General features: G+C 42.5%; 1 protein-coding gene across 3 annotated transcripts in view; it reads right to left on the bottom strand.

Annotated features, from left to right (window-relative positions):
- Positions 1-13,824, bottom strand: part of LOC126393891 (microtubule-associated protein futsch-like) — a 97,460-nt gene that overhangs the window by 50,181 nt on the left and 33,455 nt on the right. For 2 of the 3 annotated variants that reach the window (XM_050050295.1, XM_050050296.1), the window contains exons 2-3: positions 9,081-9,217; positions 3,787-3,972 (exon numbers count right to left, since the gene is read on the bottom strand). In XM_050050295.1, coding sequence (XP_049906252.1) covers positions 3,787-3,972; positions 9,081-9,215 — 321 coding nt within the window. In that variant the 5' untranslated portion in view covers positions 9,216-9,217. The remainder of the gene's footprint in view (positions 1-3,786; positions 3,973-9,080; positions 9,218-13,824) is intronic. The other variant, XM_050050297.1, reaches the window with a different exon arrangement.

Below are 13,824 nucleotides of genomic sequence, written 5' to 3'. Positions count from 1 at the left end.
CTTCCTCTCTGTCTGCTCTGGGTCTTTTAGAGGTTTTTGCAAAGGCCCAGTTGGGATAGCCACAGGTTTGAAGTGCTTCCCTGATGTGTTTCTGTTCCTTCACTTTCCCCTCTGTCCTAGTGGGCACGTTTTCAGCCCGATGATTCATTGTCCTGATAACTCCCAACTTGTGCTCCAGTGGGTGGTGAGAGTCAAACAGCAGGTATTGGTCCGCGTGTGTAGGTTTTCTGTACACCTCTATGTTTAGGTTCCTGCCCTTTTCAATGTGCACTGCACAGTCTAAAAGGGTAGACTGTCTCCTCTGACATCCTCCCGTGTGAATTTAATGTTGGGGTCCACTACATTAATGTGTTCCTTAAAGGTTTCCACATCCTTAGTTTTGATTTTGACCCAGGTGTTGTCCACATACCTGAAGCAGTGGCTAGGAGCAGTTCCTGTAAAGGTGGTCAATACTCTTTTCTCCACATCTTCCATGTAAAGATTGGCAACTATACGGGACACCGGTGAGCCCATAGCACAGCTGTGCTTTTGTCGGTAGAAACCCTCGCTGATCTTGAAGTAGGTGGTGGTCAAACAAAGGTCCAGCAGGTCACAAATGTGGTCTGGGGTGAAGTTGGTCCTGTCTGGAAGGGAGCTGTCTTGTAGCAGACATTTCCTCAGCGTCTCAACTGCTTCTTTGGTGGGAATGCAGGTGAAAAGTCAAGTGGCGTCGTATGATACCATAGTGTCGTCAGAGTCCAGTCTTATCTCTCTGGTCTTGTTGGTAAAATCCTGAGAGTTCCTTACATGGTATGGAGTGTTATCAACCAAGGGAGCTAAGATCATAGCTAGGTGTTTGGAGATGTTGTACGTGACTGAGTTGATGCTGCTGATGATGGGTCTTAGTGGTGCTCATTCCTTGTGTATCTTTGGGAGTCCATAGATGCATGGGATGGCCTCACCAGGGTACAGCCGATAATACAGTGGTCTGTCAATGATTTTGTCCTTTTCCAGTTTTTGTAGATAATCTATGACCTTCTTTTTGTAGCCACTGGTAGGATCATGCCTCAGTGTTTCGTATGTGGCTGTGTCACTGAGCAGAGCTGTGATTTTGGCATGGCAGTCTGCTGTCTTCAGCACCACAGTGCATCTCCCTTTTCCGGTTGAGTGAGCTCTCTGTCCGATAAGTTTTTTACCCACTTATCATGTATGTCCGGATGTGCTGTGTTGTGATCCTTGTTTCTCCAGGTCAGTGCGTCTGTTCTATTAGAAATGTTATGACAGGACTGTAGTGTCAGGAATTTTTGTGTCAGTCGTTTCTTGCCTTTGGAGTGTTGCGAAGTCTGTGCCTTCTCAACAAACTTGGAGACATCTTCCAGGACTTCCCTGGGTAGAAGTGCTGTCAGTTCTTCCAATATCTGTTCCGTCTTGGATTTAAGTGCATCGATGGTGAAGTGAATCTGTCTCACTCTCTCGTTGAGTAGCTGGTTCTGGGCCCTCTGAAGGATAGTTGCAACCTTGTGTCCTTTCATGGTGGAACCCAAGCCTAGGCTGTTAGGGATGAACCTGTGTTGCCTGCATCTCAGGTTGAAACACAGGTGGTTCCTGTAGTCAGCCAGCTTCCTAGATGTTCTTTCAAATTCCCGTACCAGTCGACATTGAAAATCACATATCTTTTATGTAAACCTAGCAATAACAATAAATAAATTTGAGGGCTCAGAAAAAACACATGGTATATGGTATACCAAACATGTACAGTGAAGAAACAAATATGTAAGATCCTGCAACATAACCAAATTTGTGGCACCGACCAACTTAACTCCTTTGGCCAAAAGTTCATATTTCCTTGAGTTGACTCACAGGTAGATTTGATGTACTCATCTGACTGTCATTCATGTAACTAAACTTGCATTCACTGTTCACCTTTTATTAATGTGGCTGTGCTTGTAGTTTCCAGCAGATCATTGTTTACTAGGTAGCATTGTGCTGGTAGGAAACATGACATCGGAACTAAGTGAAAGTGTCAAAAGTCAAGTTAATATTCTGAGCAAATAGGGACTTTCTTTGATCATGGCAAGACCAAAGGATTCCAAGGGTGCACTGCATGTAACTCTAAAATGCTTTGCAGGAGTTAATGGCCTTCCATACCACATATACAGCCCAGTGTTTGTCATATTTTTACACTTTTAATCGCCTTAATGCTACAGCATAAATAGATAATTTATCTTAGAGATAAATCTATTATACAGCTGCTGCTTTACTACGACACCCACAGACGCATTCGGCTGAAAGTCGCCAGTTAACATAGTCGTGAGTAAATCTGAAACACCGGCAGTTGATTGACTACCATCAGATTTTCAATTTTAACAGTTTAAAACCAAATCCCCATTTAAAATGGCGATTGCCATTATTTTGAATATTTTAGGAGAACTAATAACACTCAGACTCAGACAACACTTGAGTATTCAAGCAAACATACGGAACAGATAGAGACAGGTAGAGACGTGCTGCTGCCATCTTGGTTTACATCTTGAGTATTAATGAAAAGATTAAGACTTTTTTTAAGTCTATTGTTCTTTCAATAGACCCTCCCACCTGTCCCTCCCTCTACCTGAAATTATATTCAAGGTGATAATAATGGTAATGTTTTCTTTTTTTTTTCCACATTAAACTTTTTCCTTATCAGCTGTGAGTGTCCACGGACTAGGGATGTCCCGATCCGATATTCAGATCATTTTAACGGCCGCTGATATTAGCAAAAAACGTGCGTCTGCATCAGATCGGACTGCATGGAAAAATGCCAATCCAAGAACACCGATCCAGTTTTTCATGGAATCCGATCCAGGTTTTCCGGCCAGCCCAGCGCTCCACGATTCAAGCAGTCCATTCCAGTGATCGCTCCAGCACTTACTATCAATCCACCAGGCCAGCATGCAGACACAGGAAACAGCAGCACCAGGCTGGCACTGACACTACAAAAATAAATGAAAAGGAAAGGCTGCATTGTTTGTTAAATGTCAACAATGTCTTGTGGTGTTAATCTATTTTTATTTATTAGGGGGCCAAGGCACAAGTGTGTGGAGTCTTGCTGCTATTTTAATTTCAATGTTAGACATTTTAAAGATTTCTTGTGTTGATTTATTTTCTATTTATTAAGGGGCCAAAGCAGCCAAAACAAACCAGCTATATTTTTTATTTAATGTTAATGTTCAAGTTTAAAGTTTTTTTATTTAACCCTGTTAACAATAAACAGGTCAGTTTCTCATACCAACTGTTGTGGATCATTCTAACTAACCCGATTAAGTAGTTGTTCTTGTTAGAGTAACATCGCTTGATCAAACCTTTTCTAACATGACTGACAACAAAATAAGTGAACATGTATAATATGCGCTTGGATCGGATTGGTATCGGTATCTGCCAAAACTCAAGGCTGTAATATCGGTATCGGATCGGAAGTGAAAAAGCTGGATCGGGACATCCCTAGTACACGGACTCATCCCTAGTACTGTCCAAGAATTCGGCTACAGCCTTTACAATGTATAAGTGCCAAACTCTGTGGTCAAACAGCCTTGGGTCCACAACAGCCTCTGCAGTCAGCCCAAGACTGACAACACCCTGAAGATATCAGCGCTGTGAACTCCTACCTGTGCAATAGTGCTACACAAGAATGATCACTGTGAGAAACCTTTTTTCCTCGGTCAGTGGAGAATATTCATTGATCATGTGCTGCATATTCCTCTGATCTTAATGAATAATTATGAATAGTGAGAGAGCAGATTTCCTAGCTAGAAAAACATCTCCTCATACCTCCACAGCTCCGTGTCGAGCAGGGTCTGCGGTCTTGAGAATATCGTCGACTGCCCACCACTGGTCCAGTAGGTACAGAGCCACAGCAGTGAATGGGTCACTGGGGGAAAAGAGGGCCAGGATCTTCTGTTTATCACTGGATCCATACAGAGGAACAAAGCCCACACTGGAAATGTCTATGGTGACCTGAGGACAGACAGACAGATGTACACAAAATGACATAATAATAAATAATAATAATACATTTTATTTATAATTCCCTTTTCATCAAAAGATCTCAAAGTGCTACAGGTTAAAAACAAAGAACGATAACAAATAATAATAATAAAAAAGGGAATGGAAGGGAATAAAAACAAGATGAGTAGTTATTTAAAAGGTTTAAAAACAAAAACATCTAAGGGGGACCAAAAGCTTTGCTAAAAAGAAATGTCTTAAGACCTTTTTTAAAACAGTCAGTGGATTGTGGTACCCTCAAGGTGTCAGGGAGGGCATTCCACAGACATGGGGCATCAGCACAGAAGGCCCTATCTCCCATGGTCCTGAGTCTGGTTCTGAGTATGTGGAGGAGGTTTGAGTGAGTGGAGCAGAGGGAGCGTGTTGTGTTTTGTGGGTTGAGAAGTTCTTTGAGGGGGGGGGGGCATGTCCATGAATACATTGGTGTGTGAGGAGGGAAACCTTGTACTCAATCCTGGTGGAGACGGGAAGCCAGTGGAGTGAGTAGAGGATGGGGGTGATGTGCTCATGTTTCCGCACTCTCATCAGGATCCTAGCTACAGAGTTTTGGATGTACTGAAGTCTCTGCAGGCTCTTGCTAGGAATCCCGATGAGAAGTGCATTACAGTAATCCAGTCTGGAGGAGATAAAGGCATGAACCAGCTTTTCGGCATCTGAGAGGGAGAGAATGGGGCGGAGTTTGGCAATGTTACGGAGGTGGTAGGAGGAGGTCTTGCAAAGGTGGTTGATATGGGATTCAAAGGTGAGCTCGGGGTCCATTTTTACACCAAGATTTGTGACTGTTGATGAGAGGGGGATGTTGGAGCCAGAAAAGGTGATGCTGGTTATGGATGATGATTTGGTCTGGTGAGGGTTGCCAACCAGGATGGCTTCGGTTTTGGAGCTGTTGAGTTGGAGGAAGTTTTGCTCCATCCATACCTTTATCTCCTCCAGACAGGTGGTGAGTTTTGACAGGGATGACTGTGATGATGAGGGTGGGTTTGCAGCTGTGGCATTTACGTAGAGCTGTGTGTCATCGGCATAGCAGTGGAATGAAATTCCGTGGCGGCTGATGACTTGACCAAGGGGGATGAGATAGAGGATGAAGACGATAGAGCCAAGGACTGACCCCTGGGGGACACCGCAAGTGACTGTGTGTGGATTTGATTTGGAGTTACCCAGGGAGATGTATTCTGTCCGGTTTGTGAGGTATGACTGGAACCAACTGAGGGCAGTGTCATTGAGTCCAGTGGTGAGGTGGAGCCGGTTTAATAGAATGACATGGTCGACTGTATCGAATGCAGCAGAAAGGTCCAGGAGGATGAGGGGGGAGGGGGAGCCAGCATCGGATGATATGAGGAGGTCGTTAGTGACTCTTACGAGGGCAGTTTCTGTGCTGTGGGCGGAGCGGAAACCAGACTGGAATTTTTCGAAGAGGTTGTTATGTTTAAGGTGGTCCTGGAGGTGGTAGGCAACTGCTTTATCTAGTCATCAACCACACCTCACTCCATGTGTATAAATTCAATTATATAAGAAAACAACCTCTAATCTATGCCCAAAGGCTGCAGGATGTTATGGAGTCTTTTTTTATGTGTATACTGAAGTATATACACTGAACAAAAATATATAACTTTTGTTTTTGCTCCCATTTTTCATGAGCTGAACTCAAAGATCTAAAACATTTTCTATATACACAAAAGACCATTTCTCACAAATACTGTTCACAAATCTGTCTAAATCTGTGTTAGTGAGCACTTCTCCTTTGCTGANCCGACTTGAGTGGGCAAATGCTCACATTCGATGGCGTCTGGCACGTTGGAGAGATGTTCTCTTCAAGGATGAATGATGATGTTTTCACTGTTCAGGGCAGATGGCAGACAGCGTGTGTGGCGTCGTGTGGGTGAGCGGTTTGCTGATGTCAACGTTGTGGATCGAGTGGCCCATGGTGGCGGTGGGGTTATGGTATGGGCAGGCGTATGTTATGGACAACGAACACAGGTGCATTTTATTGATGGCATTTTGAATGCACAGAGATACCGTGACGAGATCCTGAGGCCCAGGTTTACGCCAGGCTCGGCTCCTTTCAAAGACTCCTTGCGAAGCACTCCTCCGGGGTTTTTTTGGACCTAATTGTATTGCGGAGTTTTGCACAGCAGCGACTGGATCTTTGCTCTCAAACCACAAAAAAATGTGGTGGCACAACAGTCTCCTTCAGTACATTATTCTATGCTTTCTTTTGATTTTTACATTGGCTAGTCATCCTGTTTAATTTGTCTTCTGATTAAATCGGAACCGTTGAAACAAGCTGTAGGAAGCCTCTGCAAGTAATTGGTTGCTGGCAGACACTGTGTGCTGCAATAAAATGGTTAATCAGCAGTGCCATGCACTGTAGAGCCGATGCGCTGCTGGTTCTGCCAGCCTGAATAGAACATAATGTCTACTGTTGTGTACAGCATTTATAGACTGAGCTGAGTAGTGATGCGCGGGTCGACCCGTAACCTGCGAGACCCGCGGGACCCACAAATGGACCTGCGGGTCGGGCAGCAGTGATCGTCTGTTAAATCGGTCTGTAAATGACATTTTAACATTATTGGCTATTAGGCCTACTGTCATGGCATCCGAAGGTACTGATGCGTTGAGCAGGTGACAGTCCGCGGTCGTTTTCAAAACACACGTGTGTCACGCACTCCAAAAGAAACCTGTTGAAACTTTAAACAATAATTTATTGTACAAAACGGGGGAAACAAACGTTGACAAAAACGGTTCCATAATTCATATTAAATTCAAAAGATAACGAAAAAACAGCTACAAGTTAGAGGGAATAGTGATAAAGTGGTAAAACTTGGCATTGATCCACAGCCTCAGACGGATGCGCTCAAGCGTGCCATGCACAAGCTCCGTTAGTAGGCTATACTATATTTTCACATTTTTAACAATGCAATTTAAAAGTTTTGATTTTTATTGATGACGTACATTTACCAACAACAAAAAGACTACATTTAGCACCAAAAAAATGTAAAAAAAAATAAATAAATAATAATAATAATAAAAAAATGTAAGTAAATAAAAAAAACGAATATCGAATACCAAATTTTTATAACGAATACCTACCCATAGAAACGAATATTCGAATATCCTAATATTTGGGTACAGCCCTACATTGAAGAGGAGTGGACCAACATTCCACAGGCCACAATCAACAACCTGATCAACTCTATGCGAAGGACATGTTTTGCACTGCGTGAGGCAAATGGTGGTCACACCAGATACTGACTGGTTTTCTGACCCCACCAGACCCCCCCAGTAAAGCAAAACTGCACATTTCAGAGTGGCCTTTTATTGTGGCCAGCCTAAGGCACACCTGTGCAATAATCATGCTGTCTAATCAGCATCTTGATATGCCACACCTGTGAGGTGGGATGGATTATCTCAGCAAAGGAGAAGTGCTCACTAACACAGATTTAGACAGATTTGTGAACAGTATTACAGAAGAACACAACAATCCATTATATTACAATCTATTACAACAACCCCTGCTACTTGATTAGACCCCAGATATGATGTAATTCCAGTCCAGCTCTGTGTAAAAGTGTCCATTTTCAGTTGCACACTTGCTGTCATTTGTTCCGCTGTGTAAACCCTTTTGAGTCTTGGGGTTACAGTTGGGGGTTTTACTGCTTTCAAGTTTACAGTTATCAGTTTCTTGGCAATCAATAAAAGTATCCTCAGCATATACCTCTGGTTCATGTTGTAACTATGTTTAGGTATAACTCCTAGTAAAATATTAATGGGTCTAGTAGGACATCTGTCTCCATAATTTGTCAATTTGTTTTATTTATGCTTCTCCAAAAACTTTACTGAGCAGTCCTGAAAAATGTGTGTGTGATGCGGAGACTTAGTCTTAACAGAAAAGGACTGGAACTTTCAACCTTTTACTGAACAAGCTGAGAGCTGTTTTGCTATCACGTCTCAGCCGTGTTCATTATTTACACATCTTTCAGTGAAACTACTAAATCTGGCCTAAATATTACTGCCACCTTGTGGCCTATACAAGTCACTGTATCCGATCTTTAATTCACAATGAAATTACTCCTTATTGATAATATCTAACCTCTAACTAAATGTTTTAACAATAGGAATTACACAAAGACAGTTTTGCAGTCCAGTTTCTAAAGGCTATTGGAGCTGAATTTCTCTTATAAATATAATCCTATCTAATGATTGACACAGGGTTTCACAAGTCCATGTCTTCGACAGAACAGTTGCTTTATCATTCCAGTTTTCCAAATCATATAAATACAAACACTGGCTTGGTGCTACTCTTTAATGTCAGCCATAACAACATATTGACTGATAATGACTAAGTCTAATTTATCATCAGAAAAGTGTCTTATTCCATGATATACATATATCAAATACAATCTCAAAGCAAAATGTCCTCTCTGATGTAATCTTTGTAGTGTTTTGAGTCATAGTTGAACTTCCACTGTGACTCCTGGCAGTAATTCTGACATGCTTCATTACAAACAAGCCATGACACCAAGACTCTACTATAAAGATTTAAATGCTGACTTTTATGCAGTGGTGGAGGAAATACTCAAGGCTCTTAGTACTCGGTTACAAGTAAAAGTCCTGAATTCAAACGTATCAGCATCAATATATACTTGAAAGTACAAAAAGTAAAAGTACTCATTATGCAGAATGATCCATAAAGAATAGCAGATACTATTGAACTAGAATTACTAATGCATTAATGTCTTTATCACTTATTTATTTAATTTAATCATTCATTATTGATTAATACTTTATATTTGTAATCAAAAAATTTAACAGTAACTGGTAACTAATGTTGTCAAATATAATGTAATTCACGAAAAAGCTTCCAAAATGTAGTAGAGTAGAAGTATAAAGCAACATAAAATAGACGATATTAGTACTTTTATACTAGAAATAAAGTAACTCAAAAAAGTACTTAAGTACAGTTTTTGATTAAATATCATTCCACCACTACTTAAATTGACCTGACAGATAAGAATGAAGACAGCATGCCGGTCAGGCCCTAGTTACCACAGCTGTTTTACCTGGGTAGAGTCAGAGAGGGTTAGGCGTTCAGGAGACTCTGGGTTGCTGTAAAGGAGGTTGTTCATGCAGTTGTGGGCTAAGTGTTCCAGCTCTGTCTGGCTAACATCAGCCAGGAGATCCACAGGGAACTTCATCCCTACACACACAAAGAAGACAGCAGTGAGAAGGAGCAGTGTTTCTACTCTGTCAGTCGTTTCTGAGAGATGTCACAAAGAAGACAACAATAGATGCCTTCATTGTTGGATCTGTACATGGAAATTGTTGACAAGAGGAAAAAGTAAAGAATATTGCCAGCCTTATTCTTCTGACTACTCTTCCAATCTGTAACTTACACATTCAAATTTATGGTCGTGCGCTGACCCTACACACGTAGCCTACGTATGTCGCCTATGCCGTACGTCGTAACCAACACGTCAATTCAATGCAGAACTATAAATTACATGTAAGGCTGAAGATATAAATGCATAACAAAAGTACCTCCTGGAATAACGCTGCACGGAAGACTGATGATACAACACTGTAGCTCAGTTGTAAGCAGTAATTTTGTTTCATCCAGTTTTGTAGTTTAAATGTAAAGCTCCAAATGAATCATGAGTGATTTTGTGGCAAAACTGGTCAACAGTTCAGTGCTGTGGTTAATGAGTTGAGCTGATAGCTGCTGCTTTGTCAACACTGGTTGCTTTTGCACAGTTTTGTTTAGCTGTTCTTTAAACAAAGTGTATCTATTATTACATACCACCATGATAACTGCCCTAACAAGCAGTCCCTCTATGCCATGCAGCTTCAAAATGTGTACAACTTGGCAGTATTTAAATCATCTGACTAATGAAACTTGGAAATGTCTGTTGTGTGTACTCTCGGTGAACTGGGATCCGTTTTATGTGGAGTAGTTTGATCTGAAAGTGTAAAAACATTCCATTTTGTTAGCAGGTATCTTTATCTTGTATCTTACAATGGCAACAGGAGATGAGCTCAAAAAAATATGTTTGCGAAAGCTGTGTTATTCAATGTCATGGTAAATTAAGGAGTTTTATAGTGTTCACACTGTACACTACTGTTCTACTACTCTTTTTAAAGAACCGATATTCAATACAAATAGGGGCAAGCTCCAATACAACTGTTAACTAAAGTTTGGGATGTCGTGAGTCAAACCATAGGGTCTGTATCAGGGCCCATCAAGTTAATCAACCACTAAACTTTAACGCCAGCTAAACAATACCTCATAGTGCAACTTGTTTCTTATGTACAGCTATCTGACCTACATTCTTTAAATGTTCTTTGCCATATTTGACGATGGCCCTCATTTATGAAACAAAGGTACGACAGAAAACTGGGTGTACGGTCATTTTCATGCAAAGCTCGGCCTTTATCAGTGTGGATGTGAGCTGAGGCCACTATCAAATCTCACATCAGGTCTCAGCTTGTGAATGCAAGTCTGAGTAAGAGCAGACTTGCTGTGTACCATAGTAAATCTGGCTGAGTTGGAGAAGTGTTATTAGACCATATTTTGACTGGCATCTAAGTATTTGCAGCCACATATCAATCATTAAAAATTGATGTGTGCTCTCTATCACAGCTCATAGCTGCCTGGCTCAGTAGGACTAGCTCCAGGCTGATAGAGTCTGAACACCACTGTGCCCGGTTCTAATCTATATGAAACCTTTCTTTTTTCTTTACCACTGACAAACCAAAACATTTTTATATCACTTATAATTAAAACATCATCACAAACAAATAAATAAACCTGCAACAGAATCAATATCTAAACACTAGTTGCCTAAAATTTTGCCTTCATTTTTTGAGGATTGGACACAGGTGGTGCTTCTGTGTCTCCTCTACCACCGGTCATGCCTGAAATGGAAGCAGACCCAACGCACGTAACCATGTGCTCCTTGGTCTGGGTCAATGATAAGCTTTTACATGAATATCAATACCAGTATCAATATTATATAATATATATGCTATATCATTCATATATGAAAACTTTAGGTTGGTACATGTGGATGTATAAATAAAATATTTCAACCTCAGCTGGAGTTTGACTGCCCACTGCAGCACTGATTTCTTTCCACACTGTGCTTTTTCGACTTCCTTTGATTCCTCTTTTCAGACTGCCAGATAAAATCAGTTGGGTGTACTAGACCTGGAAGTTCAGCATTTTTCCATTTCTAGCTCAGAGAAGTTTCTCTCCTTGGCCATACTCCATCTTTACATGTTGTAAACTCAAGGGGCCAGGCCTCTAGACCCAGAATACATTGGTGTAGGATATTCGTGCTGCTGGTAGGGTTGGCTTTGCAGCTTTCTCTATACAGTAGCTGGAGTTGGTTGGGCTTGACGTGACAGGGCAGCTTGTACACGACCCAAAGTCTGTCTGGCCTCACGTGGTATGAGGCTGTAATCCATCACCTGGAAGACCATAGACAAGGGTAGGGGACTAACAAGCCAACTCCAAAACACTTCCCCTAGGTGGGGGTTGGGCGTGGGGCCAACAACCCCACCCCGTAAAAACTTATTATTGTTACGGAAACTTCGACAAATGCTTCAGTTTCTCCGGGCCATGTAGCAGACTCGAGTCAGCCCACTGACAGTATGACCACTCCTGGTGAAAGCCTTCAAGAGGAAGCCAGGCGTGCGACAGACAGTCTACTCAGGCCCAAAACAAATGTCCGCCAGGAACATGGAATGTCCGCACTATGTATGAGACGTCCAAACTAGCCCAGGTCACCAATGAGATGGAAAGGTACAGGCTGGATATTCTGGGAATCAGTGAGTGTAGATGGACTGGTTCTGGCCGCCAATCAACCAACAAAAGATCAGTTGTCCTATACTCAGGACATGAGGACAAACACATTCATGGTGTGGCCCTCGTAGTCTCCAAAGAGAAGGCAAAAACCTTGGAAGAATGGGAACCTGTGAGTGACAGAATCATCAGGGCTCGCTTCAGTTCTAAACATTGTAAACTGACCATCGTAGAGGACAAGGATGACTGGTACAAAGCTCTACAACGAACCATCTCCAAGGTCCCTCAACATGATATGCTGCTTGTTATGGGTGACATGAACGCCAAGGTTGGAGCCGGAAATGACAACTGTGACAGAGCTGTAGGGAGGCATGGCTGTGGTGTAACTGTGACAGAGCTGTAGGGAGGCATGGCTGTGGTGTGTGGAATAACAATGGTCAGTGTCTTGTCGACTTCTGCCTTGAAAACAACTGTGTAGTTGGTGGAACCATCGTCCCACACAAGTCCATACACAAACTCACTTGGCGGTCCCCGGATGGGATAACAACCAACCAGATTGACCACATCCTTATCAATGGGAAGTGGCGCAGGTCCCTCCGAGATGTCAGAGTGTGTCGTGGTGCAGATGCCAACAGTGACCACTACCTGGTGACAGCTAACGTCACGCTGAAGCTCAGGAAAATAAAACAACAGGGTCAACGACAGAGACAGCTCGACATCTGCAAACTTAAGTCCCAGAACATCAACAAAGAGTTTGTGTTGGAACTGAAAAATCGCTTTTGTGTTCTTGGCACCCAGGCTGACTCAACTGATAAGGCCCCAGATATTAACACCAAATGGGAAACTATCAGAAACACCTATGTTGGAGCAGCCACTAAGATCCTGGGCTATAGAGAAAAGAAGAACAAAGACTAGCTGACACCCGGCACTTGGCAGAAAATAGAGCAAAAGATACAACTTAAAGCAAAGATGCTGAACACCAAGTCACTGAGGCTCCAGAAACAGGCCCAAGAAACCTATAAGATCAAGGACAAGGAAGTCAAAAGGAGTGCAAGGAACGGCAAACGGGCCTTTGTTGAGAAACTAGCCTGCAAAGCAGAAGAGGCAGCAAGGAAAGGTGATATGGGTGCTGTATATAAAATCACCAAGCAGCTCTGTCGCAAAAACACCAGCCAATCAGCTCCTGTGAAAGACAAGGATGGTAACACCTTGTTAACAGAGAGAGAACAGGCTGCCAGATGGGCGCAGCACTTCTGTGACGTCCTCAACTGCCCTGATCCAGAAAATCTTGCTAATCCCACACCTGCAGATAGCCTTCTCAACATTGATACCAGCCCCCCAACTGAGACAGAGGTCAGAAGTGCCATCCAAATGACCAAGGATGGGAAAGCTGCAGGCTTTGACTCTATCCATGCAGAGATGCTGAAAGCTGACTACAACACATCTGCCAAGGTTTTCACTGACCTGTTCAGAAACATCTGGGACACAAATGTCATTCCTGTGGATTGGGCAAAAGGTCTGATTGCAAAAATTCCAAAGAAAGGCAATCTGCAAGATTGTAACAACTGGAGAGGCATCACATTGCTGTCCATACCATCCAAGGTCTTCTGTAGAATCCTTCTAACCAGAATCAACGACGCAATCAACACCAAACTGAGACAAGAACAGGCGGGTTTCAGGAGAGGAAGAGGATGTACTGACCAGATATTCACACTAAGGAACATCATTGAGCAATGCCTGGAGTGGAACAACCCACTATACATCAACTTCATTGACTTCCAGAAAGCTTTTGACAGCTTACATCGCAACACCCTGTGGAAGATTGTGCAATCCTATGGAGTTCCTCCAAAGATAATTGCACTGATAAAGATGTTTTACCACCAGTTTGAGTGTAGTGTGATCACAAACGGCAACCTCACTGATTGGTTCCCTGTGGAATCTGGAGTACGCCAGGGATGCATCATCTCTCCCATCCTCTTCTTGATTGCCATCGACTGGACCAT

The sequence above is a fragment of the Epinephelus moara genome, chromosome 8 (genome assembly GCF_006386435.1).
Source record: "Epinephelus moara isolate mb chromosome 8, YSFRI_EMoa_1.0, whole genome shotgun sequence".
Taxonomy (NCBI): Eukaryota; Metazoa; Chordata; class Actinopteri; order Perciformes; family Serranidae; genus Epinephelus; species Epinephelus moara.
This window is presented reverse-complemented; position numbering and strand designations above follow the sequence as displayed.